The 27,896-nt window shown below is 45.3% G+C and overlaps 1 protein-coding gene across 4 annotated transcripts in view; it reads right to left on the minus strand.

The window, feature by feature from the left end:
* TRIM67 (tripartite motif containing 67) overlaps positions 1 to 27,896 on the minus strand; it is a 168,690-nt gene that overhangs the window by 53,453 nt on the left and 87,341 nt on the right. The window contains exons 5-7 of one of the 4 annotated variants that reach the window (XM_075339643.1): positions 16,124 to 16,277; positions 11,561 to 11,706; positions 268 to 406 (exon numbers count right to left, since the gene is read on the minus strand). In XM_075339643.1, coding sequence (XP_075195758.1) covers positions 268 to 406; positions 11,561 to 11,706; positions 16,124 to 16,277 — 439 coding nt within the window. Of the gene's footprint in view, positions 1 to 267; positions 407 to 11,560; positions 11,719 to 16,117; positions 16,278 to 27,896 lie in introns of all 4 variants that reach the window. The other 3 variants (XM_075339641.1, XM_075339642.1, XM_075339640.1) reach the window with 3 other exon arrangements.

The raw sequence follows: 27,896 nt of genomic DNA on the forward strand, positions 1-27,896 counted from the left end.
ACCCCAGCTGTGCCCATTTTGGCAGGGCTGGGAGAAACTAGTGTCAAATTGCCACAAGTTGCAACATTTTTGCGCAACCTGGCAATAACAATGATAAATTGGGGCTTATAGATTGATTTCTATGGGGGTTTTATTCCTACAAGGCTATGTTCTTAGTATGTACTGTAGTTTGGGCTCACAGACTTCCTTTAAATGCATCTAATATAGATATTCACATATAATGTCACAGTAAAAATACATTTATGAAAATCATTATTCCGTACACACCATCAGATGTCTGGAGAACTACAGTCTTGCTGTAAGGTCCAAGGCCTGTTGAATTAAATGCTTTGACTCTTGCATTATATGTGCTGTTGAAGTGGAGACCATCAATTGTGCATAAAGTTTCTTTCCCAACATACACTTCCTTAAAAATGACAGAAAAACAAATCATCATGAGATATAAAAGTGAGGTTAAAACTACATTGGAAGCAGTCCCTGATTGGAGTAACATTTCTGACGAGGTGCCCCACACTAATCAGATGTGCCAAATTCATTAAATAGCATGCTCCTCTCTGCACTTCACTCAGTAAGACAGCCATGCAAAACATCAGGGCTTTAGTTCCTCAGAGAAAAGTAGGAATAAATTGCACGGCTGTGTTGACACCGAGGTTTCTCAATCTATCAGAGCTACAGTTGGGAAAAAAAGTATTGTCAGCCACCAATTGTGCAGGTTCTCCTACTTAAAAAGATGAGAGAGGCCGGTAATTGACATCATAGGTAGACAACTATGAGAGACAAAGTGAGAAAACAAATCCAGAAAATCACCTTGTTTCATTTGGTAAGATTTTTATTTGCAAATTATGGTGGAAGATTTCTGGCTCTCACAGACCTGTAACGTCTTCTTTAAGAGGCTCCTCTGTCCTCCACTCATTACCTGTAGTAATGACACCTGTTTGAACTTGTTATCAGTTAAATACACCTGTCCATAACCTCAAACAGTCACAGTCCAAACTCCACTTTGGTGAGGACACCAGAAACAAAATTGTAGGCCTTCACCAGGTTGGGAAGACTGATTCTACAATAGGCAAGCAGCTTGGTGTGATGAACTGTGAGAGCAATAATAAGAAAATGGTAGACATACAAGACCACTGATAATCTCCCTTGATCTGGAGCTAAACACAAGATCTCACCCCGTGGGGTCGAAACCATCACAAGAACAGTGAGCAAAAATCCCAGAACCACACGGGGGGACCTAGTGAATGACCTGCATAGAGCTGAGACCATCATAACAAAGGCTATCATCAGTAACACACTACGCCACCAGGGACTTGGATCCTGCAGTGCCAGAGTTGTTCCCCTGCTTAAGCCAGTACATGTAAAGGTCCATCTGAAGTTTGCTAGAAAAAATTTGGATTATCCAGAAGAGTATTGGGAGAATGTCATATGGTCTCATGAAACCAAAGTAGAACTGTTTGGCAGAAACACAACTCGTCATGGTTGGAGGAGACAGAATGCTGATTTGCATCCAAAGAACACCATACCTACTGTGAAGCATGGGGGTGGCAACATTATGCTTTGGGGCTGTTTCACTGCAAACGGACCAGGACAACGTGTACATGAAAGAATGAATGGGGCCATGTATCGTGAGATTGTGAGTGCAAACCTCCTTCCACCATCAAGGGCATTGAGGATGAAACAGGGCAACAAAGGAGTGGCTTTGTAAGAAGCATATGAAGGTCCTGGAGTGGCCTAGCCAGTCTCCAGATCTCAACACCATAGAAAACCTTAGGAGGGAGTTGAAATTCCGTGTTACCCAGCAACAGACCCAAAACATCACTGCTGTAGAGGAGATTTGCATGGAGGAATGGGCCAACATACTACCAACAGTGTGCGCCAACCTTGTGAAGACTTACAGAAAATGTTTGACCTCTGTCATTGCCAACAAAGGATATAGAACAAAATATTGAGATGAACTTTTATTGTTAACCAAATACTTATTTTCTACCATAATTTTCAATAAAAATCTTGCAAATCAGACAAGGTGATTTTCTGGATTTTTTTGTTCTCATTTTGTCTCTCATAGTTGTGGTCTATCTATGATGTCAATTACAGGCCGACCTCATCTTTTTAAGTGGGAGAACTTGCACAATTGGTGGCTGACTAAATACTTTTTCCCCACTGTATGTGTCAGAAGTATAGTGAAACATTTACAGGGTTTCCAGTCATGTATTCATTTCTTGGCATTGTGGAAAAATAGGGGACTTTTTTTCACCATCCATAAAAAAAATAATTGATAAGTCCAATACAGTTTATACAGTCTAATTCTCAATATCTCAATATTCTAAGTTATGGATATATGTTAGTTGTTTATGATCTTTGGGTACATTGTTCAGTAAGAAGTCTTCATCAAACTGATAACTCCAAACATAGCCACCTGACCAAAAACTGGAACATATGCCTAGGCCGTGACCTAAATCACCCATTTTGAGTTCACACTTTGCCTATATATAAGGGATGTGCTGAATATCACACTTTCATACATAAATGTAGTGTATGGATATGTTGGGAATATTAGGAGCATTCCCAACATGCATGCGGAATGTACTGAAATAACAAGATGCAAATACAGCCTAACTGAAACATACCAGGTCAGGAAACATTTCTATCCAAATGAAATAGAAGATACTGTAGGAGATACAAAATCTTTAAGGAAACTTATCATGACCAGAATCGCTCTATACCTGAAGATACAGGGTCAATCTTCCAGCAAATAGTGTTGAAATCATGTCTGCGTGCTGTAATGGGAGCAGCTACAAGGAGAAAATAGTAGCCATGCTTCTTGCACGGTAGACAGGAATGATTTTATTTCTATATACCAAAAGATTAACCACATATCTGCAGGTAAATACAGTTGGGTGAAATAAGTATTCAACACGTCACCAATGAATTTCTCACCAGATGTCGGTAACAACTCATCCAATCCACACAAGCAAAGAAATCAAACCATAGACTTAGTTATGTGTAATAATGAGAAATAGCTGATAACAGAGAGTGATGGAGAAAGGGTCTTAAATCCGCGCCAAGGACTCAATGGATCCAGAAAGAGATTAATGCTTCTTTTAATATCATGCACAGGTCAACGCGTTTCAGGAGTCACAGCTCCCTTCATCAGGACAACAGGCAGAAGAACATCAAATCTGTTACAATGGGGGACTGTGCGGTTTAAAAGCATGCAGTGATGTCATAGGAACACCCATAACAAAAAAAAAACAAATTGCGGGCGGGATCACGATCATTCTGAAACCCTGTGATGTTTTAACAATCACTAAAATATGTCAATTTATAATCAAACAGATACGTGAACCTCTATTTTAAAAACTACATGTAAAATAGAGGTTAACGAATCTGTTTGATTATAAATTGACATATTTTAGTGGCCGTGATCCCGCCCGCAATTTTTTTTTTTTTGTGATGGGTATTCCTATGACGTCACTGCATGCTTTCAAACCGCACAGTCCCCCATTGTAACAGATTTGATGTTCTTCTGCCTGTTGTCCTGATGAAGGGAGCTGTGACTCCTGAAACGCGTTGACCTGTGCATGATATTAAAAGAAGCATTAATCTCTTTCTGGACCCATTGAGTCCTTGGCGCGGATTTAAGACCCTTTCTCCATTACTCTCTGTTATCAGCTACTTCTTGGGGCTGCTGCCTAGACCCGGATTCTTACATGCCTGCATAGTGGTTGTGACTGGCACAACCATTAAAGGTGAGTGTGATACACCACTTTACCCTTTCTATATTGGGGTAAGACCCTATTGCGCTTTTTGTCTTCCACAGTTCCTTATTTAATAATGAGAAATGACATAGGGAAAAAGTCTCAGTAATTAGATAGCAATCCTGCTGCTTAGTGAAAAATATTATCAGCATGTTCATCTGATGCTATTGCTTAAGACTTTTTAAACTACTGAAGGTTCCAGTGAGCACTGTTGGAGCCATAATCCGAAAGTGGAAATTTCACCATAAATAGGACACAACCAGGTGTTCCCCACCAGATTTTAGATAGAAAAGTGAAAAGAATTATCCGAATAGTTGTCCAAGAGCCAAGGACCACCTGTGGAGAATTACCGATAGACCTTAACTAAGCAGGTACAAGTGTTTAAAAGAAAACAATAAGTAATGCACTCAACCTCTATGCCTGAATGCACGCTCACCACGCAAGACTCCATTGCTGAACAAAAAGAATGTTCAAGCACATTTAAAGTTTGCTTAAAGGGAACCTGTCACCAGATTTGGTGACTATAAGCTGCGGCAACCACCAGTGGGCTCTTATATACAGCATTCTAACATGCTGTATATACAGTTAGGTCCAGAAATATTTGGACAGTGACACAAGTTTTGTTATTTTAGCTGTTTACAAAAACATGTTCAGAAATACAATTATATATATAATATGGGCTGAAAGTGCACACTCCCAGCTGCAATATGAGAGTTTTCACATCCAAATCGGAGAAAGGGTTTAGGAATCATAGCTCTGTAATGTATAGCCTCCTCTTTTTCAAGGGACCAGAAGTAATTGGACAAGGGACTCTAAGGGTTGCAATTAACTCTGAAGGCGTCTCCCTTGTTAACCTGTAATCAATGAAGTAGTTCAAAGGTCTGGGGTTGATTACAGGTGTGTGGTTTTGCATTTGGAAGCTGTTGCTGTGACCAGACAACATGCGGTCTAAGGAACTCTCAATTGAGGTGAAGCAGAACATCCTGAGGCTGAAAAAAAAGAAAAAATCCATCAGAGAGATAGCAGACATGCTTGGAGTAGCAAAATCAACAGTCGGGCACATTCTGAGAAAAAAAGAATTGACTGGTGAGCTTGGGAACTCAAAAAGGCCTGGGCGTCCACGGATGACAACAGTGGTGGATGATCGCCGCATACTTTCTTTGGTGAAGAAGAACCCGTTCACAACATCAACTGAAGTCCAGAACACTATCAGTGAAGTAGGTGTATCTGTCTCTAAGTCAACAGTAAAGAGAAGACTCCATGAAAGTAAATACAAAGGGTTCACATCTAGATGCAAACCATTCATTAATTCCAAAAATAGACAGGCCAGAGTTAAATTTGCTGAAAAACACCTCATGAAGCCAGCTCAGTTCTGGAAAAGTATCCTATGGACAGATGAGACCAAGATCAACCTGTACCAGAATGATGGGAAGAAAAAAGTTTGGAGAAGAAAGGGAACGGCACATGATCCAAGGCACACCACATCCTCTGTAAAACATGGTGGAGGCAACGTGATGGCATGGGCATGCATGGCTTTCAATGGCACTGGGTCACTTGTGTTTATTGATGACATAACAGCAGACAAGAGTAGCTGTATGAATTCTGAAATGTACCGGGATATACTTTCAGCCCAGATTCAGCCAAATGCCGCAAAGTTGATCGGACAGCGCTTCATAGTACAGATGGACAATGACCCCAAGCATACAGCCAAAGTTACCCAGGAGTTCATGAGTGCAAAATAATGGAACATTCTGCAATGGCCAAGTCAATCACCAGATCTTAACCCAATTGAGCATGCATTTCACTTGCTCAAATCCAGACTTAAGACGGAAAGACCCACAAACAAGCAAGACCTGAAGGCTGCGGCTGTAAAGGCCTGGCAAAGCATTAAGAAGGAGGAAACCCAGCGTTTGGTGATGTCCATGGGTTCCAGACTTAAGGCAGTGATTGCCTCCAAAGGATTTGCAACAAAATATTGAAAATAAAAATATTTTGTTTGGGTTTGGTTTATTTGTCCAATTACTTTTGACCTCCTAAAATTTGGAGTGTTTGTAAAGAAATGTGTACAATTCCTACAATTTCTATCAGATATTTTTGTTCAAACCTTCAAATTAAACGTTACAATCTGCACTTGAATTCTGTTGTAGAGGTTTCATTTCAAATCCAATGTGGTGGCATGCAGAGCCCAACTCGCGAAAATTGTGTCACTGTCCAAATATTTCTGGACCTAACTGTAAGAGCCCAGGCCGCTGTGTAGAATGTAAAAATTACTTTATAATACCTAAACGGGCCGTGTTGTGCAGACTGGTCGCTTGGGTGGTTCTGTTCTTCGGGTGCGGCACCTCCTTTTTCGGTCATCTTTGTCCTTCTTCTGAAGCCGGTGTGCATGACGCATCCTACGTCATGTACATGCGCCGGCATTGAGGTTCTGAGCAGGCGCATTACAATACTTTGATCTGCCCTGATCAGGGCCTGAGTGCTTGACGTAGGACGCGTCATGCACCCTGGCTTCAGAAGAAGGAGGACAAAGATGGCTGAAAGAGGAGGCACCGCACCCGGAGAACAGAGCCACCCATCTGACCAATCTGCACTGTACCGACCATTTAGGTGAATATTATAAAGTCATTTTTGCATTCTACACAGCGGCCTGGGCTCTTATATACAGCATGTTAGAATGCTGTATATAAGAGCCCAGTGGTGGTTGCCGCAGCTTATAGTCACCAGATCTGGTGACAGGTTCCCTTTAACAACATTTAGACAATCCTGTGAAATAATGGGAGAACATAGTTGGGTCATATGAGACCACAATTTAACTCTTTGGATGCCATAATACACACCATGTTTGGATGGCAAAAAAGGCACTGCTTATCACCCCAAATCACCATACCAACGGTGAAGTATTGAGGTGAGAACCTCATAGTGTAAGGCTGTTTTTTCAGAATATGGCACACCAAACGTCATATAATTGAAGGGAGGATGAATGGACAAATGTACTGAAACATTCTTGATAAAAATCTGTGGCAATGTACTAGGATGATCATGATGAAATGAACATGGACATTTCAGCAAGACCATGATCCGAGACACAGCAAAGGAAAAAACTCTGTTATCACTAACAAAGGCTTTTGTACCAAGTATTAAATAAATTTCAGTAAGTATGTTCAATACTTTTTCCCTGTCATTTCTCATTGTTATACATCACCAAATTGATGGATATTTATGGTTTGACTTTTTGTCTATGTTGATTGAATGGGTTGTTACCGAAATCTGATGAGAAATTCATGTCAATAGCACCTATAGGCCGAGAACACATTTATCCGGCTTTTCACGTTTCCGGGTCACATGCTCCGGTCACATGACAGCATGTGACCGGCACTTGTTGCGCTGCCAGTGTACTCTATACACTGTACTGGCGTGCGCCGCATCCGTCAAACCGGCGAAAAGCCGGATATGTGTACCTGGCCTCAGAAATAAGTTTAGTTAGGTATTTGGTAACGTGTTCAATTCTAGCTGCAGCGCTGGAAGAAGACAGCCAGGTGCAGTGTGGACTAGTCTTGTCTCCGGCTATGGTCCATGGCTAGCTCTTTAAAGTATACCATCTCTGAAATGATGGAGTGTTTAAAAGAATAATATAACTTGAAGCAATTGTGCTGCCAGACTGCAATTCATGCTGCCCGTGGCTTGGGCATCATGAATCAGGTAACACACTCCATTTAGAAATAAATATTAGTAATAATAATAGCCAGCTTTTTAGTTTGTCTGGGGGGGGGAGCCAAGCTGCACCATGTATTATGGCACATGGCACAATGTATTATGACACATGACATGATGTTTTGTGGCATGAGATATGACATAATCTATTATGGCACAATGTATTATGGCAACATATATAATGGCATATGGCACTGTGTCTTATGGCACATGGCACGATGTATTATGGAACATGGCACCGTGTAAAGTGGCATATGGCACCGTGTATTGTGGCACGATTTATTATGAATCATGGCATCGTGTATTATGGATTCATTTATAATCTCACATGGCACGATGAGTTATGGAAATTTTATTACGTGGCAATCTCTTTCTTGGACAATGGTTGACCTCTCATACATGCGTGTCTAGATTTTAGCACAACTGTTGATTATTTTACTTTTTTGCGGGTGCTTATAACTATGTAGTAGACACGTGCCGATTGCATCTGAATCCTGTAGTCCTATTATATCGCTAATAGTGTTTGAATAACATTTGCCATCTCCTTTATGATAATGTTGACTGGAATTTAAGCTACTTCAACTAATATATATTCTAAAGCAACAAATTAAGTCATTGCATGTTCTTTTTACTGTTTATTTATCTGTAAAAGGTCGGTATCGAGAAAAAAGGGTTTTTTACTCTTTCCACTGTAATAAAAATAGCTGAAAACAGTCGGTATATATGGCACTCACGGTACTGGAGGGACTGACCTAATTAGCTGAACTACATTCCATATTACTAATCGCATCATTATTTAAAGGCTTTGTGATAGGAAAAGCTTAGCTGAAAACAATTTGAAAACAGTCTTTTCAGGATGTAAAACTGAAGAACAAATCCCTGTCACTTGTCGTGATCTGGATTAGTGATTGTTACTTCACTGCTGCTTCAGAGGGAAACCCTCTTTGTGATTTACAAAGACTCATTCTCGGAGAAAGTGTTATTATAATCCTAATTGGATTTTAAATGCTCTTGGAATAAAGTTTACTGATATAGATATTATTGTAGGAATTATTTCAAAATATAGGCTTACAAATTTAATGGGACACTCCGGAAATTAAAATGTGGATTGTGGATTATTAGTAATGATTCAAAACTGTTTATTCATGACAATTTGTGTATTAGTACCTTTTTTTGGAATGTTTATCATATTTTCTGCCTATATTGTGTTGCCCCGAAAAAAAGATAGTGTATTACATTATTTTTGCCTCCAAAAGATGCACTAGGGCTTATTTTCAGGGAATGCCTTATCTTTTGTTTTAGTGTTAGTGATTGGGTCGTCTCTTAATGAAAAATGAATATTCACCCCATATCCCACCCATAATCCTGGCCACTGCTCTGCCGACATCAGTGATTGGAACTTGTGTTAATGAAAAAATGAATATTCACAACCTGAAAGTCTTCACTGAATACAGATTTTACCTCAGTATGTAGACTTTTGATAATGACTGATCAATTCTCGAAGAGAAAGAAGCAGATTTGTCTGATAAGATTTATTACAAAGTTGCTTATTTTCATGTGTAATATTGATTTATGAAATAAAAATTAAAACGTTTACACTTTAGAGGTTGTCTGATTGGATAGCCCATTACCATGTATTTTATTATTAAATGGAAATTTCAGGCAGAACACACAGCCTCTACAAAGAGCCGCTCTTTATCTAGAGAACCCAGAATATTATCTAGTCGCCCACTCTTTAGACTGGTGCAGCTGCTTCTGTGGCGGGGCTGTGTGGCTGCCATCAGATTCCGTTTCTGGTAACAGATTGATGAAGATTTCATCTTCCAGCTAATTAGTAGGGTGACTTCATGTCAGGACTATTCTCCTTAAAACTCTATCATAAACAAGATTTTCTGAAAATTCTCTTCACTAGTTTAACATTTGGTGTCTGAAACAAAATGTAGCAGACAAGTGAGACGGTGCATGCACTGAACATATAGGGGCAGCTCCATATTGAAAGTTTATTTGACCTGTGGAACAATCGGATGCTGTCCGTGTGCCGCCATTTCTCATGTATTGTTTGATAGGAGATACCGGAGTGTTATAGCTGTTCTGTTTTGTCTCAAAAGTCAGCTTATGGGATCACTAGTGAAGTCCTCTGAATTAGGCCTCTTCAGGCCTAATCAATATCGAGCGCTCGGAGAAAAGACCTGCATTCATGTGAGCATGATCAGTTTTCTGTTTATTTAGCCAATGCACAGATAATTTATACCATTTACAGATCAATGTGATATTGCAAAAAAGGCTTTGAGTGGAAATTTACAAGTTGATCATATGACCTTTAAGTCTTGGAAAAACAAAAATGTAGAGTCATGCATATGAGATAAGAAGAACATTTAGCAGACAATAATAATCCTTGAGCTTGTTTCATTATTTTGAAGGCTACACAATGGCTATGAACTTACACCAGATATACTAATGGAACAATAAAATATTTAAAATCAAGAAATATAGAAACTATTAACCCTTCTATATCATTTCCCCCTTTTGTAAATGGTATAACCTTCACTACAGGGTCAGTAGGCATCCAAACAGGAGCTGCTGGCTCATGGGCCTAGTACCCATAAGGGGTCTTCCTACCACTTCACCCATCCACCCTCAGTGTGGACACCTACTTCCCGTCAGCAGAGGCCATTTGGGGTCCGTAGTAAACCACAGAGGGTTCAATACTGGAACTCTTAGCACATACATTATTCAGTAGTTTAGGTAATGCATATATCAATGCCTTTACAGCTATGTAAAGCAATAGACAGAATAACAATAGTTGCATGCAGGTTTATATAATGCTAGAAACCCAACCTGCTAGGCCCTTAAACCAATTATCTGGATTCATAAAAGAAAATGTATTTCCCTACCAGGAGTCTTTGTCGGCATCGTGCTCTTGTAACCATTTATCCCTAAGTTCACTTGTTTTCTGTATATCTGCTCTAACCTGTCTAACCTGGAGGTTGCCTGCAGGGTCAATGTAATGGCAACAGGCAGGACCAATTATTTGACATATTCCTCCGTCTTTTGCTGTCACAAAATCTAGCACTATAGTATGCTGGTTAGTGACTAGAATTAATTGTTTTTGTATAGCATTGGTAGCATTAAAAATCTCAAGAACCCGAAAAATTTGATCATCCAGGTAGTCAGTGGCCTCTACTAGCTTGTCCCATATTTGCATTAAGAAACGTCAATCTTTTTTTTTTCGTCAAGAAAATCGGATGGTAAGAATTGACACTTTTACCAAACTCTGATGAAACTCTAATAAGAAACCCAGATGACACTTGTATCAGTTTTTCACTAAATGAGCAGCATTATGGCAGCAGTCACACCCCCAAAGCAACCACTGGAGAAGACCGGAAATCGAAAAAGGAGAATTGTTTATTCTAAAATCAGACTTCTTGCAAACTGTATCACCTTCAACTTATATTATACTTAAAGGGAACCTGTTACCACGTTTTTGGCCTCTAAGCTGTGGCCATCACCACCGGGCTCTTATATACAGCATTCTAACATGCTGTATATAAGAGCCCAGGGCGGAGGTAGAACATAAAAAACACTTTATAATACTTACCTAACGGTCGCGTTGTGGGCCTAATGGGCGTCTCCGTTGTCCGGTGCCGGTGCCACCTCTTTTGGCCATCTTTGTTCTCCTTCTTCTCTAGCCGTGGTGTATGATGGGTCCGACGTCGTCTACACTCGGTGGCATTCAGGTCTTGAGCGGGGCAGATCAAAGTATTGTAGTGCACCTGCGCAGGACCAAAGAGTGTGTATGATGTAGCCGCATCATGCATACAAGCTGCAGAAAGAGGACAAAGATGGCCGAAAGAGGAGGCGCCGGCACCGGACAACGGAGACGCCCATTAGGCCCACAGTGCAACCATTAGGTAACTATTATAAAGTGTTTTTTATGTTATACCCCCAGCCTGGGCTCTTAAAACAGCATGTTAGAATGCTGTATATAAGAGTCTGGTAGTGGTGGCTGCAGCTTATAGGCCAAAAAAGTGGTGACAGGTTCCCTTTAATATTAAATGTACAGTGCACAGAAAATATATTTCCATCCATACCCTAAATGGACCCCCATCTCCGTCGTCTAGTTCCAGTATGTATCCTTCCACAGGATTGTGGGCAAAAGGTGGCATTCTCCAAGCCAGGGTGACGCTATTGTTCCGGGTGCAGCACTTCTCCAGCTGCAGCAGTGGCACCGGGGGCACTGTAACGGGAACTGATTACAGATTAGTGTAACTCTGCCCTATCTCCTACAGCAACTGTGGGTAGATACCGTGTTTCCCCAAAAATAAGACAGGGTTTATAATACTTTTTGCTAAGAAAAATGGGCTAGGGGTTGTTTTTAGGGGTTGTCTTATTTTTTTTCCTGACTGTAATTAGGGTTTATTTTTGGAGTGAGGTTTACTCCAAAACTCCTGTAAAATCATGCTAGGCCTTATTTTCAGGGAAACACGGTACATAGGCATGCTTAGTGTAGAGAAAATAGAGAGTCACATTGAAGGATTTCTTTGTGCTGTAGGACAGGAATATGTAACTAATAATAATCTCACATGTTCAGCAATAAAAGACAAGTGTATACACATATACAACAATTTCCCTACCACCCAGATATTATCACATCGGTTCAGAATTAGAGAGCTGAATATGGCTATGTTCACACATTGCATTTTAAATGCTTTTTTTGCCGCTTTTTTCATGAGTGTTATGCAAATTTAAAGCTGCTTTTTCCAGTACCGGCCCAAGCTGAGATGTCATAAATCTCATGCACACGAATGCTTTTTTTTCCTGACTGAAATTAAAGCAATGAAAGTGCAAAAACAGTGTAAAAAGCAACAGCTGCGTTTTTGCTGCTTTTGTGGTGAATGAAACTAACTTTACTTTAACATGTCCTGTAAACAAATACACCAAAAACGCAACAAAAACTAAGAAAAAAAAAAGGATCAAAACTTGCTTTTTGGAAGCAGCTCTTTTATTGCCAAGAGAGCAGAAAAAATAGAATAGAGTCTAAGGATATGTGCTCACATTCTTTGCTGCCTTTTTGTTATGTTCTTTCCGTTCAGTTTTCTATTTAAAAGTACCCCAAAAGATCTGTATAAAGGGCGCTTTACACACTGCGACATCGCTAACGATGTTGCTAGCATTCGCACCTGCCCCCGTCGGTTGTGCATCATGGGCAAATCGCTGCCCGTGGCGCACAACATCGCTATTCCCCGTCACACATACTTACCTTCCTAGCGACGTCGATGTGGCCTCGAACCGCCTCCTTTCTAAGGAGGGCGGTTTGTGCGGCGTCACAGCGACGTCACACGGCAGCCGTCCAATAGAAGCGGAGGGGCGGAGAGCAGCCGAAAGAAAGTCAAGCCCAACTCGTTGGGGGAGGACGCAGGTACGGTGTTGTTTGTCGTCCCTGGGGTGTCACACGTAGCGATGTGTGCTGCCTCAGGAACGACGAACAACCTGTATCTAGCCCAATCAACGATATTTGGAATTTGAACGATGTGTGTTATGATCCGGAACCATGGAAGATCACAATAGATAGATCATTGGCAAAAAGGTGACAAGAGCATTGGCAATTAATCTGGCCACCATCCCCTTACTAACCATTAACACTAGAAGTAGCTGAGGGGTGAACTAACATCCTATGCACCGCGAACCCAGCTGGAGAACTAGCTATCCTAAAGGAAGGAAGGATGAATAACTCTCTGCCTCAGAAATAGACCGCAGAAGGTATAGCAAGCCCCCCACATTCAAAGACTACGGTGATATAGGAAAATATAATACACAGATGGAGCATAGGATTAACAAAGGTGAGGCCCCACTGACTAAATAGGAAAGGATAGGAAAGAGGCTGATGGTGGCCAGAGAAAAACCCTACAAAAACCCAAATACCTGATAGTACAAAAAAGTCCTCAGATCGCACGATCTGCACTCCATCCTATATCAGGCGCTCTTGTCAAACCAATGAACAGAAAACAGGAACAATTACAAATTAAAGAAGCAACAAACAGATGGACTTTTAGGAGCAAAACTCCAAATATAGCTGCAGGGAGCTTCCCAGCAAAGCAACATAGATGGAAGATTCCTGCATGCAAATAAACTGAAAACAACCACATTAATTGACAACCCAGACAAGAACAAAAGAACAAAAACATCATAAGAAAGAACCAAGCACTTATCTGGGGTAGATGTGGTCAGAAGCAAGATGAAAAGGCAGGAGAGGTACAGGACAATTATAACCGTCTCAGCCTGCCACTAGGCCAAGGTTTAAATAGGCAGAGAGTTAGCAATGGAAACGCCCATTGCTCCAGCACACCTGGTCTCTGTCCAAACCATTCCTGGCAACAAGAGGGAGCCTCACAGCAGCAAAAGCATAACTGACATTCACAACAGATGTGTCAACGATCAACGATTAGGTGAGTATTTTTAATCGTTAGCAGTCATTCGTACGTTTCACATGCAACGACATCGCTAACGAGGCCGGATGTGCGTCACGAATTCTGTGACCCCCAACGACATCTCGTTAGCGATGTCGTTGCGTGTAAAGCGGCCTTAAGAAGCTTTTTACACTGCATGGAGTAAAGCACCAAAAACACTTAATATAGAAGATGAATTTGCTAATTATGCTATTAAAAATTGTTGTCCACCTTAGGGGACAATTTTCCTTCTTACATATATGCATATAATTTTGCTTGCTTAAAATATATATATTTTAATTGTTCTTCTATAAACATTTTGCACACTGTTTGAGCTTTGACAGCCTGCGGAAGCATTTATAACTTGTATCTGTCTTTTCTTTTAGCTCTTCTAAAGCGATTCATAACCACAGCCCAATTCAAAGTTGTATGTGCAGGAAAGAAAAGCGCAAGAGTGCAAAATGTTTAACATGCATTTATATTTTTACATGCATTTAAGTAAAAAAAAAAATTGAGATGGTCAACCCCTCTAAAAATAGAGTTTTACTTTAAAGGGGTTGTAAACTACTTGGAAAACCTCTTCTCAATTCCTACATTTCCCACTAGTTAAATAAAAAGGTCAGCGTCACACTTGCAAGACACTCACGCAAGTCTCGCATTGCATCACTCAACCGCTGACAGGAGACGGAGTACATTCCTGTCCAGAGAGTGTGTGGCTGTGCCGGGTGATGTGATGCGAGTCTCTAGCAAGTGTGATTCTGGCCTAACACCAGTGGTGTTGGCACTAGCTCTCCTGAGGATTGTGTAACATTGTTTTGTTGCACAATCCCTACAGCCAATCAGCGCTGGCTTCACTCTCCCCTCCAAATCAGATATTCAAAGGAAGTGAGAGAGGCCACAGCTCTCTCTTTCCTCCAGATGTCTGATTTGTCCGAAGGAGGGGAGAGTTAAGCCAGTGCTGATTGGTTGCAGGGATCACGTGACATAACAATGTTACACAATGCTCAGGAGAGCCACTGCCAACACCTCTGGAATGGTGTCAACCTCGGAGGTGTGTGTAGGTGTTATCGTTTTACTGGGGGAAACATTGAAATTGACAAGGTGTCTAAGTAGTGTTCACAAACTGCAGCCAAAACTGCACCTTGTCAGAGAGAGCCTGGAAATGTCACAAAAAATGCTTGTAATTGTAGGTGCGTTTTTGCTGTGCTTTTGGTGCGTTTTTGCTGCTTTTTTGTGTCAAATGTTGACAAAAACAAAGGAAGAATGAACATGCTGCATTTTTTTTGTCACAAACTTTTGACAAATAAAACGGTGACAAGTAAACTGCAACGTGCGCATAGAAAATCTGACTTCTCATAGACTTTGCTGGGAAGTCAAATGTCAAAGTTCTGACAACAAAACTGCAGCCAAAAACGCAGCAAAAATGCAGCAAAACATGCAGCGTGCGCATCTAGCCTAACATGTGAAACTACTGAGAGCATTACATAAGTCCAGAGAAAAGTTCAGATTTTTTAGTTCTTTGGAAGAGTTATGACAGTTAGGGTATGTGCGCACGTTGCTTTTTACCTGCTTTTTTGCTGCTTTTTCTTCTGCGCTGTTTAATGCCAAAATGGATGTGTTCTTCTATTCAAGCAAAGTCTATGGGAATTTGGGTTTCTTGTTCACACTATGTTGTTCAAAATGCTGCCTTTTTGTGGCAGAACTTTGGTCAAAAACTCAGCTTTTCAAAGAAGCAACATGTCAATTGTTTTTGCCATTTGGGTTTTGCACTGAAAAGCTGAGTTTTTGACCAAAGTTCTGCCACAAAAAGGCAGCATTTTGAACAACATAGTGTGAACAAGAAACCCAAATTCCCATAGACTTTGCTTGAATAGAAGAACACATCCATTTTGGCATTAAACAGCGCAGAAGAAAAAGCAGCAAAAAAGCAGGTAAAAAGCAGGTAAAAAGCAACGTGCGCACATACCCTTAACAAGGAAAAACTATCAGTTCACCTAAGATCTACATATAGGAAATTTGCTGTAAAGTTCTCTAAGCCTGTATTTCACTTGTCAGTCATTTGATATCTTCACCCAAACATCTCTTGAATCATGCGCCTGTGTTCATTAAATGATAACAGTAAGTCTCTCGCCACAGGTCTCACATTATATTCCTGCTCAAACACAGTGAAAAGCACAAGGTAAATAAGAGCCAGGCGCTCACCCTTACATTTCATCTGAATGAAGTCCAGCTGGTGAATGGCCTGCAGCAGAGGGTCACTATCCAGTGTGAGCTCAAACTCAGGAGACACTTTTGGTTCCAGCGCTCCTTTAACCCATTGCTCTTGGGAGCTTTGAACGCGCTTTATCAGAGCATCTGAAATCTTTATAACAACAAATAAAGAACAAGAATTAAAAAAAAAAAAAGAATAATATTCAACAGTTATTCAAATATATTTTTGTGCAAGAATTGTGTAAAACTCAGGAGATAAATAAAAAATATATATTTATTCATGTAACATTGAATCCAGTTGATAGCCACCCAGGGTCAGGCACAAACTGTTATGAGTTAGGCTCCTTTCAGATTGCGTTTTTCTCTACGTCCACAGATCCCGTTGGAGGATCCGTCCAAACCGCCCCTCCCCCACTCTGTCAAGCGTGTTCCAGACGCATGCGCCCGGCAGAGCCATTCACTGTTATGGAGCGCACTGCGTTAGCATGTGCTATGTTTTGTGCCATTTTGTGCACATATACGTTTCTGCAGACGCACACCCGAACGTACTCCTCTACGTTCGGGTGTCCGTCTGCAGAAACGTATATGTGCAAAAAATGGCACAAAACAGAGCACACGCTAACGCAGTGCGCTCCATAACAGTGAATGGCCCTGTCGGGCGCATGCGTCCGGAGCACTCTTTGCAGAGTGGGGGAGGGGCGGTCCGGACGGATGCCCCGAAGGGACCTGTGGACGTAGAGAAAAACGCAATGTGAAAGGGGCCTTAGAATCTGATAAATCATTTGGAAGACGTACTTCTGTAATAGGGAATTCACCTAATGCTAAAATAAATTTTCATTGACTTACTCATCACTAAAGCATATTTAGATTTTGTAAGTTCTAAAATAGCATTTTGCATAAAATGATAAAAAGTACTATTGGATAAAAGTTGTGCCATGGAGAAATCAGAACCGTATACAGTACAAAATTACTCTTGTATATATGTTTTTAAGTGGAGCTTTTACAAGATGAAGATTATATAGCACTTAAACAGATAACTGGCTGGCTGATACAGCGTCCTCTGTGTGGACCGGAAGACACTTTTTCATTTTCTCACAAGTCTATGAGAGCCTCAATGAGTCTCATGGGTTGAGGCCGGAGTCACACGTGTGAGAGACTCTTGTAAGTCTTGCATCACATCACCCGACATGGCCTGCAGCTCTCCGGACAGGAGCATCTCAGCTGCATAGAAATACATGCAGCCGACCCGCTCCTGTCAGGAGAGTGTGTGGCCATTACGGGTGATGCGATGTGAGACTCGCGCGAGTCTCTCGCAAGTGTGACTCCAGCCTTACAGTGAGAATACAGCCTCAGGTCCGCACTGCAGACCTTCTGTGAGACGGCTAATCTGAATTGTAGTCTTAGGCTACATGCGCACGCTCCGTTTTTGCGTTTTATGATTCAGAAGAGAGTCGGAATGGGTACCATGTATTGAGTACAGGAGAAGAGAGCGATTAGTAAGTATTTGAGAATAGCGCAATGCATTATATACATAATACTATTCGATTAAGGAATGCATTTTTTATGTGGGAATTTTTAGTGCAAAGATTTTTGCATCTAATTTACAAATGGTTCACACTCTATGTGCAAGAAGGAATACAGCCCCTTAGTGCACAAAATGACACACACGGTTCTTTTTTTTGTAAGGGACTGTTTAATTGGTGGGAGATTGAAACCTGGTACCCCGCCGATCAGCTGTTCACGGTGCCCTCAGCGGCTAAATGTGCTTAGTTGTGACGCTGCAAAGCATAGCTCCATCAACTGCATAATGACCGCAGACGGGTACTGCACAACCATCGCCTATTGATTACAATAGGGGCCAGTGTGCAGTACCGGCCACAGTCACTGTTCCATTGTTGGAGCTGTGCTGTGTACCTCCGCTTGCTACAGGAACAGCTTATCGGTGGGATGTCAGGTGTCGCACCAGAACCAATCAGATATTAATGACCTATCCTAAGGAAAGGCCATTAATATAAAAGTCCTGGACAATCCCTTTAAGGCTTTGAAATCGGCAACAGAATCTTTTTGTGATTCAGGAACTGAGTTTTGAAAGGATTTTCACACCAGAATTTGCAACGAAAATCTATAACAAGTCCCTCATATCAGAAAATGGCCTTAGAAAACAGAAAGTACAGAAGTGAATCCATATATTTCTGTATTTCCATTCTTCACAATTGTTTAGTTTTATCCTGTCATCTACTCTTACTCCAAATGCTAATAGGATTGAGAGGATCAATCCACTTACAGTCCATTGTCTTCAGATCCTTAGCTTTATTTCAGACTCTGACCTAACTTGCCCTGTACTCATGTCTCATGTGACATTATCATTAAGTATAAGGGAAGGTACAGACAAATACATTATTTGGATGGGTACTACACATGGGTTTAAACCAATGTTTTCACCATGACACAAAGAGAACTCATAAACAGATAACATGCAAAAAACAATTCAATATACCATAAAGGAGGTTATTAACAGGATTTTCCAGAGTTCCAGACACATTTCTGCAGTCACTCTCTATAATATTCTATTTAGAGATGCGGATGAGAAACTAGTCAGTACATGACCGCAAGTATGTAAATCACATAATTTTACTCACTTGTGCTGAGAATGAAGGGGAATCCTAACAGTGTGAATATTGCACCCTCTCATGATTCAATAATAGCAAACAGCTATTTTTATACAGCCCAAAAAATTTCTTTAGGGAACAATAACACAATATGACCATTAAAAACACTTAAAGAAACGACAGTAGGCTACACAGATAATGTGGACTACTCACTGCACATACCAATAATGAACCTTAAAAATACAAGTATATGTGATGCCCTGGTCTATCAGGTTGTCAAAGAGTATTGTGCAATCTGCCCTTCTGCATGCTAATCAAAACCCTAGGAACACTCTGCACCACACCCTCCAGACATATCAATGGACAGCCTGAAGGGAATAGGCTTGGACACTTGGGAGGTTGGTTAAGGGGAGGTCAGGAGTGTTAGGAGACAGTGAGTTGAGGAGTGACTCTCGAGAGGAGAGGTCAGGAGATGGGCTCTGTGAACTACTAGGTGGCAGACGTTGGTCTGGGCCTGGTAGGATCTGGACCCTGGTCGCAGGGGATTGTGACAAGGGGCACAGACTGTCGAGGAGGACAGACAGCGGCCTTGTGCCATCACAAGGCAGGGGCCAGGGCACGACGGGGTACGTGGACCCTAGGCCAGGAAGTAGCTTCAAGCGTCCTGGTAATTCACCCGACGAGGACGGAGCCTTCAACATCCGTTCTCCACCCACTCCAAAATCGGGGTACTAGCGCAACGAGGGGGATAGGACTTTCCCACTGAATAGTCCAGAAAATCCCAAGTGTGAACCCTGAGAGCAAGCTCACTACATTAGCCATACGGGTGAGCGGGACCAGTTTTAGTTTAAAGCTGAAAGGGACCAACACAGAAAGAGGTGCCAAGGTTAAGGTCACAGGCTAACAAGCAGCACCAATGGGCACGGGACCACGACATGCATAGAGGAAGAGACGGAGCAGCTGTGCAGAAGAATGCGAGCACAGTTCTTGTTCATCCTAAACCACTGGAGGGAAGAGATGAGGAGCCTGGCGATGGCGGTGCGAGCCCGTGAGATCGAAATCCCATGTGAAGAGAGGGTAAGCAGTTACCCAGTCTCTATTGATTGACCAAATCCGGCCACAGCGGCTGAGGGATCCGGACCGCCCCCACTCGCGGTGAGCCCTACATCGTCACCTATCCCGTCTTTGGCAGACACCGAGCTGCCAACACCAATCCCGACAGCAGAACCTTCAGTGTCTTCAAAGGAAGCTCCAGCTGCAGAAATCACGGTGCTGGCCCTCATGCCTGTTATGATAGCGGTCACCCGGACCCCAGCCAGACCAGACCCGGCCGCATCACCGGGCCCGTCCTCAGAGGCGGAGCACCCGGACCCTGCAACCCCGGCTGCGGAGCAGTCGGTCTTTCTACCTGCAGATGCGGAAGTGGAACCTAATGATCCACCGGTTCCACTGCCGCACGACATCCCGACGGCTATTGGGGCCGCAAGAGTCCACGTAAAACCAGAGCCAGCTAGGCAGCTTAAGCCGGATGCTGACGCCCCCTGATGGGAACGACACCACCAGCGAAAGCTGACACCAGCAAAGACAACTCCAGATCAACGTCAGCGGGAGATCGTTGCCTGTACACAGAGGGAGAAGGAGAATTTGAGGAAAGCCACCTTTGGGGTTCGAGGGCCGCAACGAAGGGGCCTCGTGCGGCACTTTAACCCTGAGAGGGGTTGGGGTTTCCTCAAGGAAGCAGGTCTCCCTGATGAGGTGTTTGTGGCTCGAAGACATATCGAGCAGCATCTCCCGAAGGATCACCCGGGTCGCAATCCAGAGCCGGGGGAGGTGGTCGCTTACACACGGCACTGGAGCGAGAGGGGCTGGTACGCCCTGGATGTGAAATGGCTCACTATGGTTTATGAGCAAGTGGTGCCATCTGCCGCGATCGACTACCGGCCTCCCAGTTGACAGAGGATGGGAAAGCTGTATGCTGAGAGAAAGAGCTTTTTCCCTCAGCAAAAAACGTTCCCATCCCATACTTGTATCTTTGTGCCCCTTGTATATAGTTCTCCAAATAGAATAATGGCCCCCACATAGCCTTCCATATAGTATAAAGGGTCCCACATAACCCTTCATATATTAGAATGCAGCTACATAGTCCTCCATGTATTATAATGCATATCCCATAGTTCTCCATGTATTATAATTCACCCCACAGTCCTCTATCTATAAAGTAGCCCTCATAGCCCTTTAATTATTATAATGAATTTACCATAGCTCTCCATGTATTATGCTGCGCCCCATAGTCCTCCATATATTATAATTCACCCCATAGTCCTCTATCTATAAAGTAGCCCTCATAGCCCTTTAATTATTATAATGAATTTACCATAGCTCTCTATGTATTATAATTCACCCCATAGTTCTCCATATATTATAATTCACTCCATAGTTCTCCATATATTAGAATGCACCCCATAGTACTTCATATATTATACTGCACAACATAGTCCTCCATGTTTTATAATGCACCCTCATAGTCCATGTATAAGGTAGCCTTCATAGTCCTCCATATATTATAATGTAGCCCCCATAGTCCTATATGTATTATAATGCAGCCCCATAAACCCTTCATATTGTGTTATGCAGCCCCATACTCCTCCATATATAATGCACCCATATAGTCCATGTATAAGGTGTCCGTCATGTTGTATAATGCAAGCCCATAGACTTCCATGTATAATGCAGCCAGCCTCCCATGCGCCATGTATAATGCAGGCAGCCCCTCATGCTCCATGTATAATGCTGGCAGCCCCCATGCTCCATGTACAATGCAGGCAGCCCCTATGCTCCATGTATAATGAAGGCAGCCTCCCATGCACCATGTATAATGCAGCCAGCCCCCCATACTCCATGTATAATGCAGGCAGCCCCCCATGCTCCATGTATAATGCAGGCAGACCCTCCGTGCTCCATGTATAATGCAGCCAGCCCCCCATGCTCCATGTATAATGCAGGCAGACCCCCATGCTCCATGAATAATGCAGGCAGCCACCCCATGCTCCATGTATAATGCAGGCAGCCCCCCATGTTCAATGTATAATGCAGGCAGCCCCCCATGCTCCATCTATAATGCAGGCAGCCCCATGCTCCATGTATAATGCAGCCCTCCATGCTCCATGTATCATGCAGCCCCCCTATGCTCCATGGATAATGCAGCCAGCCTCCCATGCACCATGTATAATGCAGCCAGCCCCCCATGCTGCATGTATAATGCAGGTAGCTCCCCATGCTCCATGTATAATGCAGGCAGCCCCCCATGCTCCATGTATAATGCAGCCCCTCCGTGCTCCATGTATAATGCAGGCAGCCCTCATGCTCGATGTATGATGAAGGCAGCCCCCCTTGCTCCATGTATAATGCAGGCAGCCCCCCATGCTCCATGAATAATGCAGACAGCCCCCCATTCTCCATGTATAATGCAGCCAGCCCCCCATGTTCCATGTATAATGCAGGCAGCCACCCATGCTCCATGAATAATGCAGACAGCCCCCCATTCTCCATGTATAATGCAGGCAGCCCCCCATGTTCAATGTATAATGCAGGCAGCCCCCCATGCTCCATGTATAATGCAGGCAGCCCCCATGCTCCATGTATAATGCAGCCCTCCGTGCTCCATGTATAATGTAGGCAGCCCCCCCGGCCTCTGGCCACCGTGTACACATTGATTAAAAAAAAAAAATAAAACAACAAGTTCTTACCTCTCTTCTTGTTCCAGGGCAGGGGGGCCTGGTGTCATCGGCGGCGGCACCGGGTCATATAGCAGCCGCATGGTCTGCGCCAGATCAGCGCAGCTCCTCTGACAGAAAGGAGCTGGCTTTTGATCTGCCGGGCGGCTGCGGACCCCTAAGCTGCGGGGCCCGGTCGCAGTCGCGACCTTTGCGACCGCAGTGGTTACGCCTCTGGCTGTGAGTTTAAGCAGGGTGTTGTACTTTTACAATATGCTGTGAGTTTAAGCAGGGTGTTGTACTGTCCCTTTGACCACAGCAGGGAGCTGATTGGTCCTCCTAAGCTGCTGAACAGAACGTACACCCATTCTGCCTTACTGACCGTAGGTCTCAGCCACACCTGTATCTCTGGCTCTGACATCTCCATAGCCAGCACCGCCATAAAATGACTACATCAGTGCCTGGTGAATGAGGCAGACGTCGCTATAACAGGTCCAGGTTGGGATGTGACAAATATATTGTTTTTGAAATTCTGCTCAGCAAGCAACGCATAGCCTTCTAATTAGTGATAAGCAAACTGTTGGATGCTCAGGTGCTCGTAACAAGCATTTTGATGCTCAGGTGCTCAGTACTCGCTTACAGAGTAAAATGGCAGTCAATGGGGAACTTGAGCCCTTATTAAAGAGACAGATACGACCTTGGGAGTATGGGTATGCCCAAGGTCATAAAGGGGTAAAAGGATCAATTCATACACACATCTATTTTAAGATCGCATCATGAGCTCATCATGTACTCATCATGTGCTCTTTATGTGTTCATCATGTGCTCATCATGTGCTCATCATATGCTCATCATGTGCTCATCATGTACCATACTCATCATGCGTTTGTCGCGGGCGGAGGAGGGGACGCCGCGCTCTCCCTACTGCTCGGGTCCGGCTGCCGCGGCTGCTGCGGCCTGCCGCTGCTCGGTGGCTCGAGCGATGGGCCGGATCCCGGGGACTCGAGCGGCGCTCCTCGCCCGTGAGTGAAAGGGGATTTGGATTTGGGATTGTTTATTGTCCGTGACGCCACCCACGGTTGTGGTGATTTGTTGACACCACCGCTGCTCTGTATGGGGATCCCAGGAGTGGTGGTATGGAGCAGCCAGATGTTAATCCTCCCCTCCGTGGGTAGGGGGTTGGTTGTCCCGGGGCCCAATGATGAGGTGGTTGATGCAGGGCTTGGTGGGGTGCAGGGACGCGGGGGCAGCTCTGTGCCTTGCGGCACTGTGGTACTCACTCAGCCTGAGACGATGACACAGTTCTCGGTAAAACACACGGCTGGAAAGACGGTTCCCACGGACGGCTGCACTTGCTTTCCCCAGTAGGTGACGATCCCTTTTCCCTGCACCTAAGATGATGATGGTTGCGATGGGTTCCCACCGGTAACCCGCTCCCCGGCTTGGATATGGGCCAGAGGAGCCCTACTTTGCCCGCAGGCGCTGGCCCTGAGAAACTGGTGCCCTGGCGGTGGCGGTGTCTCTCTGTCAGCCCCTGGAGGAAGGCAACAAGGATTTTGGTAGCCTAGGTGTTCCTAACTGGGGTGTAGGGTGTGGTGGTGTTATGACCTGTGACCCCTGGTTTGCCCAGGGCGTCACATTCCCCCTTAGCAAAATGCAGACCGTCCGCGGGCTGCCCGTCCAACACCGGTTTTATATTCTGAAAAATATATAAAAGAGAATAACACACATACAACTTATGACATCATCCCACATCGGGAGGTTCAGTCCTTAAACGTTGCTAACGGTCTACGGTTACGGTCTCCGCTATCTCCCACCCAAGCAACCTGGCCCTGAAGCTGCCCCTAAAGCCCAGGCAGCACCCCTTGACCCCAGTCCTGCACCAAGTCACCCGAGCGGGATCTGTCCTTCCCCTCCAGAGGGTAGCCACCGGTTCCTGTGGTGGCTGGGCCCCAGCCTGCTCTGCTGAGGGCCCTCCCTCCAACCTGCCTCTCCGGAGGCGGCAACTGCGGAAACGGTAACGGTAAAACAACTTATTTACATGCCACTAACATTTGTGGTTGCTCTACAAGTTCACGGGCTTGTCCATGAGCAGTTCCTCATGCAACTTTTTAAACGGTCCCCACGGGGACAACGGTGCCGGCTACGGCCGGTTTCCAATCACGGTTGACAATCAGGTGAACTTCACGGTTCCATTTTACTTATCATCTTTCATTTTCAAACACAAACTTTTAAACAAAAACTCAGTGGTGGTCCCAACGGGGACTGGACAACGGTGCTCCGCTGCCCTACTCCGGATATTCAGCTTCATCCGAGGGAGGGGGTGCAGAACTCACTCGGCTCTCCTGGCTGCCCCTCAGTTTTGCATCTAGGGCGAACCACCCCCTCTCTCCACAGTGCCGGGTATACTGCACGATGTCGCCCGGCATCAGGTTACGGCCGGGATGCTCCTCAGGCAGGTGGGCATTCACATCCCGCCGGGCTATAAACACCTCGACCTCCAGGCCCGGTTCATATATAAACCCATAGCCCCGGCGGACATCAAACCGCCTCACCTGCCCTTCGTACAGCGGGCCCCGGACACGGAACGTTGCTTGACGGAGGTTCTCTTTTTCTCTAATTGCTCGGGCCACCAGCTCCGCTTTCTTCTTCTCTCTTTCACCGATCTCCAGGCCCAGCGGTACCGGCTCCCTGTCCCAGTACGGCGCTGCTGCGAGCTCCGCCGCACGGGTCGGGCCCCGCAAGACCTGTTGGATATTGCCCACTGCTGGTACTCTGGGCGACAGGTCCTGCGGTGACGTGGCCTTGGACGCCGCCTTGCAGCGACAACCCGGCGCTACCTCAGCCGAGGTGTGGGGGATGGGCACAGGGGCTTTCCGCAGCTGGGCCTCCGGCTCGGAACGGGTCATCAGCTCCGGCTCGGGGATTTTCTCTGGAGACGCCTCCGGTGCGGTTTTCGGAGCCTTCCAGGGCAACACCTCCGGTCGACTAGGGGCTCCGGCTACAGGTCGGCCCGCCTGGGCGGGCAAGCTGGGTATTGCTACCGGTTGCGGTGGTAGCGGGCCTAGTGGCGGGGTCACGGCTTCCGAGACGGGTGGAGAGGGCTTGGACCGGGTCCTGCAGCCGCGATGACCGGCCCTTCAAGGGCATCGGGGCGTGGGTCACTCACCCTCCTTTCCTCCGCTTCCTCCTCGCGTCTCTGCACAGTCGCTATGACGTCCGCCATGTCGGTCTCCCACTCCTCCATGAGGAGCTGCATCTTGACCTGCAGCCTTTGGTAGAGCTGCGCGGTCCGGATCTCCACCCACGCCGCGGTTCCAGGCACGGGGGCTACGGTGCTGCGGCACGGCATGAACATGTTGCTGGCAGCCTCTCCCAGGAAAAAGATGGCTGCAGGGTCCTGGCGTCCCTGCTTTTATAGCCGCGCTCACATGCAGCTAGCCGCCATTCCGTCTCCTTCAGCCTCTTTCCGGCCCCTCCTCTCCCGGGGCGGGGTTTTGGCCTTCGCGCCTCTACTACTCGAGAAGACGCTCGAGCGGGAACTTTTCGCGCCAAAGATAGCGACTTCTGAATTTTTCCGGCCGGATACCTCCGGTGGTCACAAGGCGCACCTCTACCCAACGGCAGAGCGGTAAGATCCTGTTCGTGACGCCAAGTTGTCACGGGCGGAGGAGGGGACGCCGCGCTCTCCCTACTGCTCGGGTCCGTCTGCCACGGCTGCTGCGGCCTGCTGCTGCTCGGTGGCTCGAGCGTTGGGCCGGATCCCGGGAACTCGAGCGGCGCTCCTCGCCCGTGAGTGAAAGGGGATTTGGATTTGTGATTGTTTATTCTCCGTGACGCCACCCACGGTTGTGGTGATTTGTTGACACCACCGCTGCTCTGTATGGGGATCCCGGGAGTGGTGGTATGGAGCAGCCAGATGTTAATCCTCCCCTCCGTGGGTAGGGGGTTGGTTGTCCCGGGGCCCAATGATGAGGTGGGTGATGCAGGGCTTGGTGGGGTGCAGGGACGCGGGGGTAGCTCTGTGCCTTGTGGCACTGTGGTACTCACTCAGCCTGAGACGATGACACAGTTCTCGGTAAAACACACGGCTGGAAAGACGGTTCCCACGGACGGCTGCACTTGCTTTCCCCAGTAGGTGACGGTGACGATCCCTTTTCCCTGCACCTAAGATGATGATGGTTGCGATGGGTTCCCACCGGTAACCCGCTCCCTGGCTTGGATATGGGCCGGAGGAGCCCTACTTTGCCGCAGGCGCTGGCCCTGAGAAACTGGTGCCCTGGCGGTGGCGGTGTCTCTCTGTTACGGTTGGACTGTTGCCTTCAATCGGGACTTGGTTGTTAGGAGATAGACGTCCCCTTCACTGACGGATTTGGCAAATTATGGCGACTCCTAGCCTTGTCGGGATCTGAAAGGCCCCTGCCCTGGTGCTGACTGTTCTTCGTATACTGCTCCAGACCGCCGGGTCACCACCCGTCCGCGATCCTTCCAGCAACCTCCGAGCAGTCCCCCTGCAGACTATCACCGCCGTCTGCTGACCTTGCTGTCACTGTCCGGGGCACACACCCGGACCAACTTCAGGCTTTACTACTGTCACTTTTCTGTCACTTCAGCTTTTCTCTTTAGCTCCACTACTGCTTCCTTCTACTTCACTCCCCTAACTCCACTCCTCCTCAGACCCTAGTCTGGCTTCAACTGCCTGGTTCTCCCGCCTCCAGGGCTGTGAACTCCTCGGTGGGCGGAGCCAACCGCCTGGCCCACCCCCTGGTGTGAACATCAGCCCCTGGAGGAAGGCAACAAGGATTTTGGTAGCCTAGGTGTTCCTAACTGGGGTGTAGGGTGTGGTGGTGTTATGAACTGTGACCCCTGGCTTGCCCAGGGCGTCACACGTTCATCATGCGCATCATGTGCTCATCATATACTCATCATGTGCTCATCATGTGCGCATCATGTGCTCATCATGTGCTCATCATGTGCGCATCATGTGCTCATCATGTGCGCATCATGTGCTCATCATGTGTTCATCATTACACCTAGGCCTGCAATGGGGATAATGGGGCATCCACTACAGCTAGAGGAAAGGAAGATTAATCATAATCTCAGATGCAGATTCTTTACTACAAGAGCAATGAGACTAAAGACCTCACTGCCACATAATGTTGTAATGGCTGATTCACTACTAAAATTTAAGAGAGGCCAGGATGACTTTCTTGGAAAATATAATACTAGTGGTTATGTGCACTAGATTCTGTGATTTGGTCTTGATCCAGGGAACTAGTCTGATTGCTCTATATGGAGTCAGGAAGGATTTTTTTCCCTTAAAGTGGCACATACAGTCTGTCACATGGGATTTTTTTTTTTGCCTTCCTCTAGATTAACATATTAAGTTAGGTCTTGGGTTGTACTCGATGTCTACAATCAACCTTAAACACTATGAAACTATATCCC

This window comes from Anomaloglossus baeobatrachus, chromosome 3 (assembly GCF_048569485.1).
Source record: "Anomaloglossus baeobatrachus isolate aAnoBae1 chromosome 3, aAnoBae1.hap1, whole genome shotgun sequence".
In the NCBI taxonomy this organism is placed as follows: Eukaryota; Metazoa; Chordata; class Amphibia; order Anura; family Aromobatidae; genus Anomaloglossus; species Anomaloglossus baeobatrachus.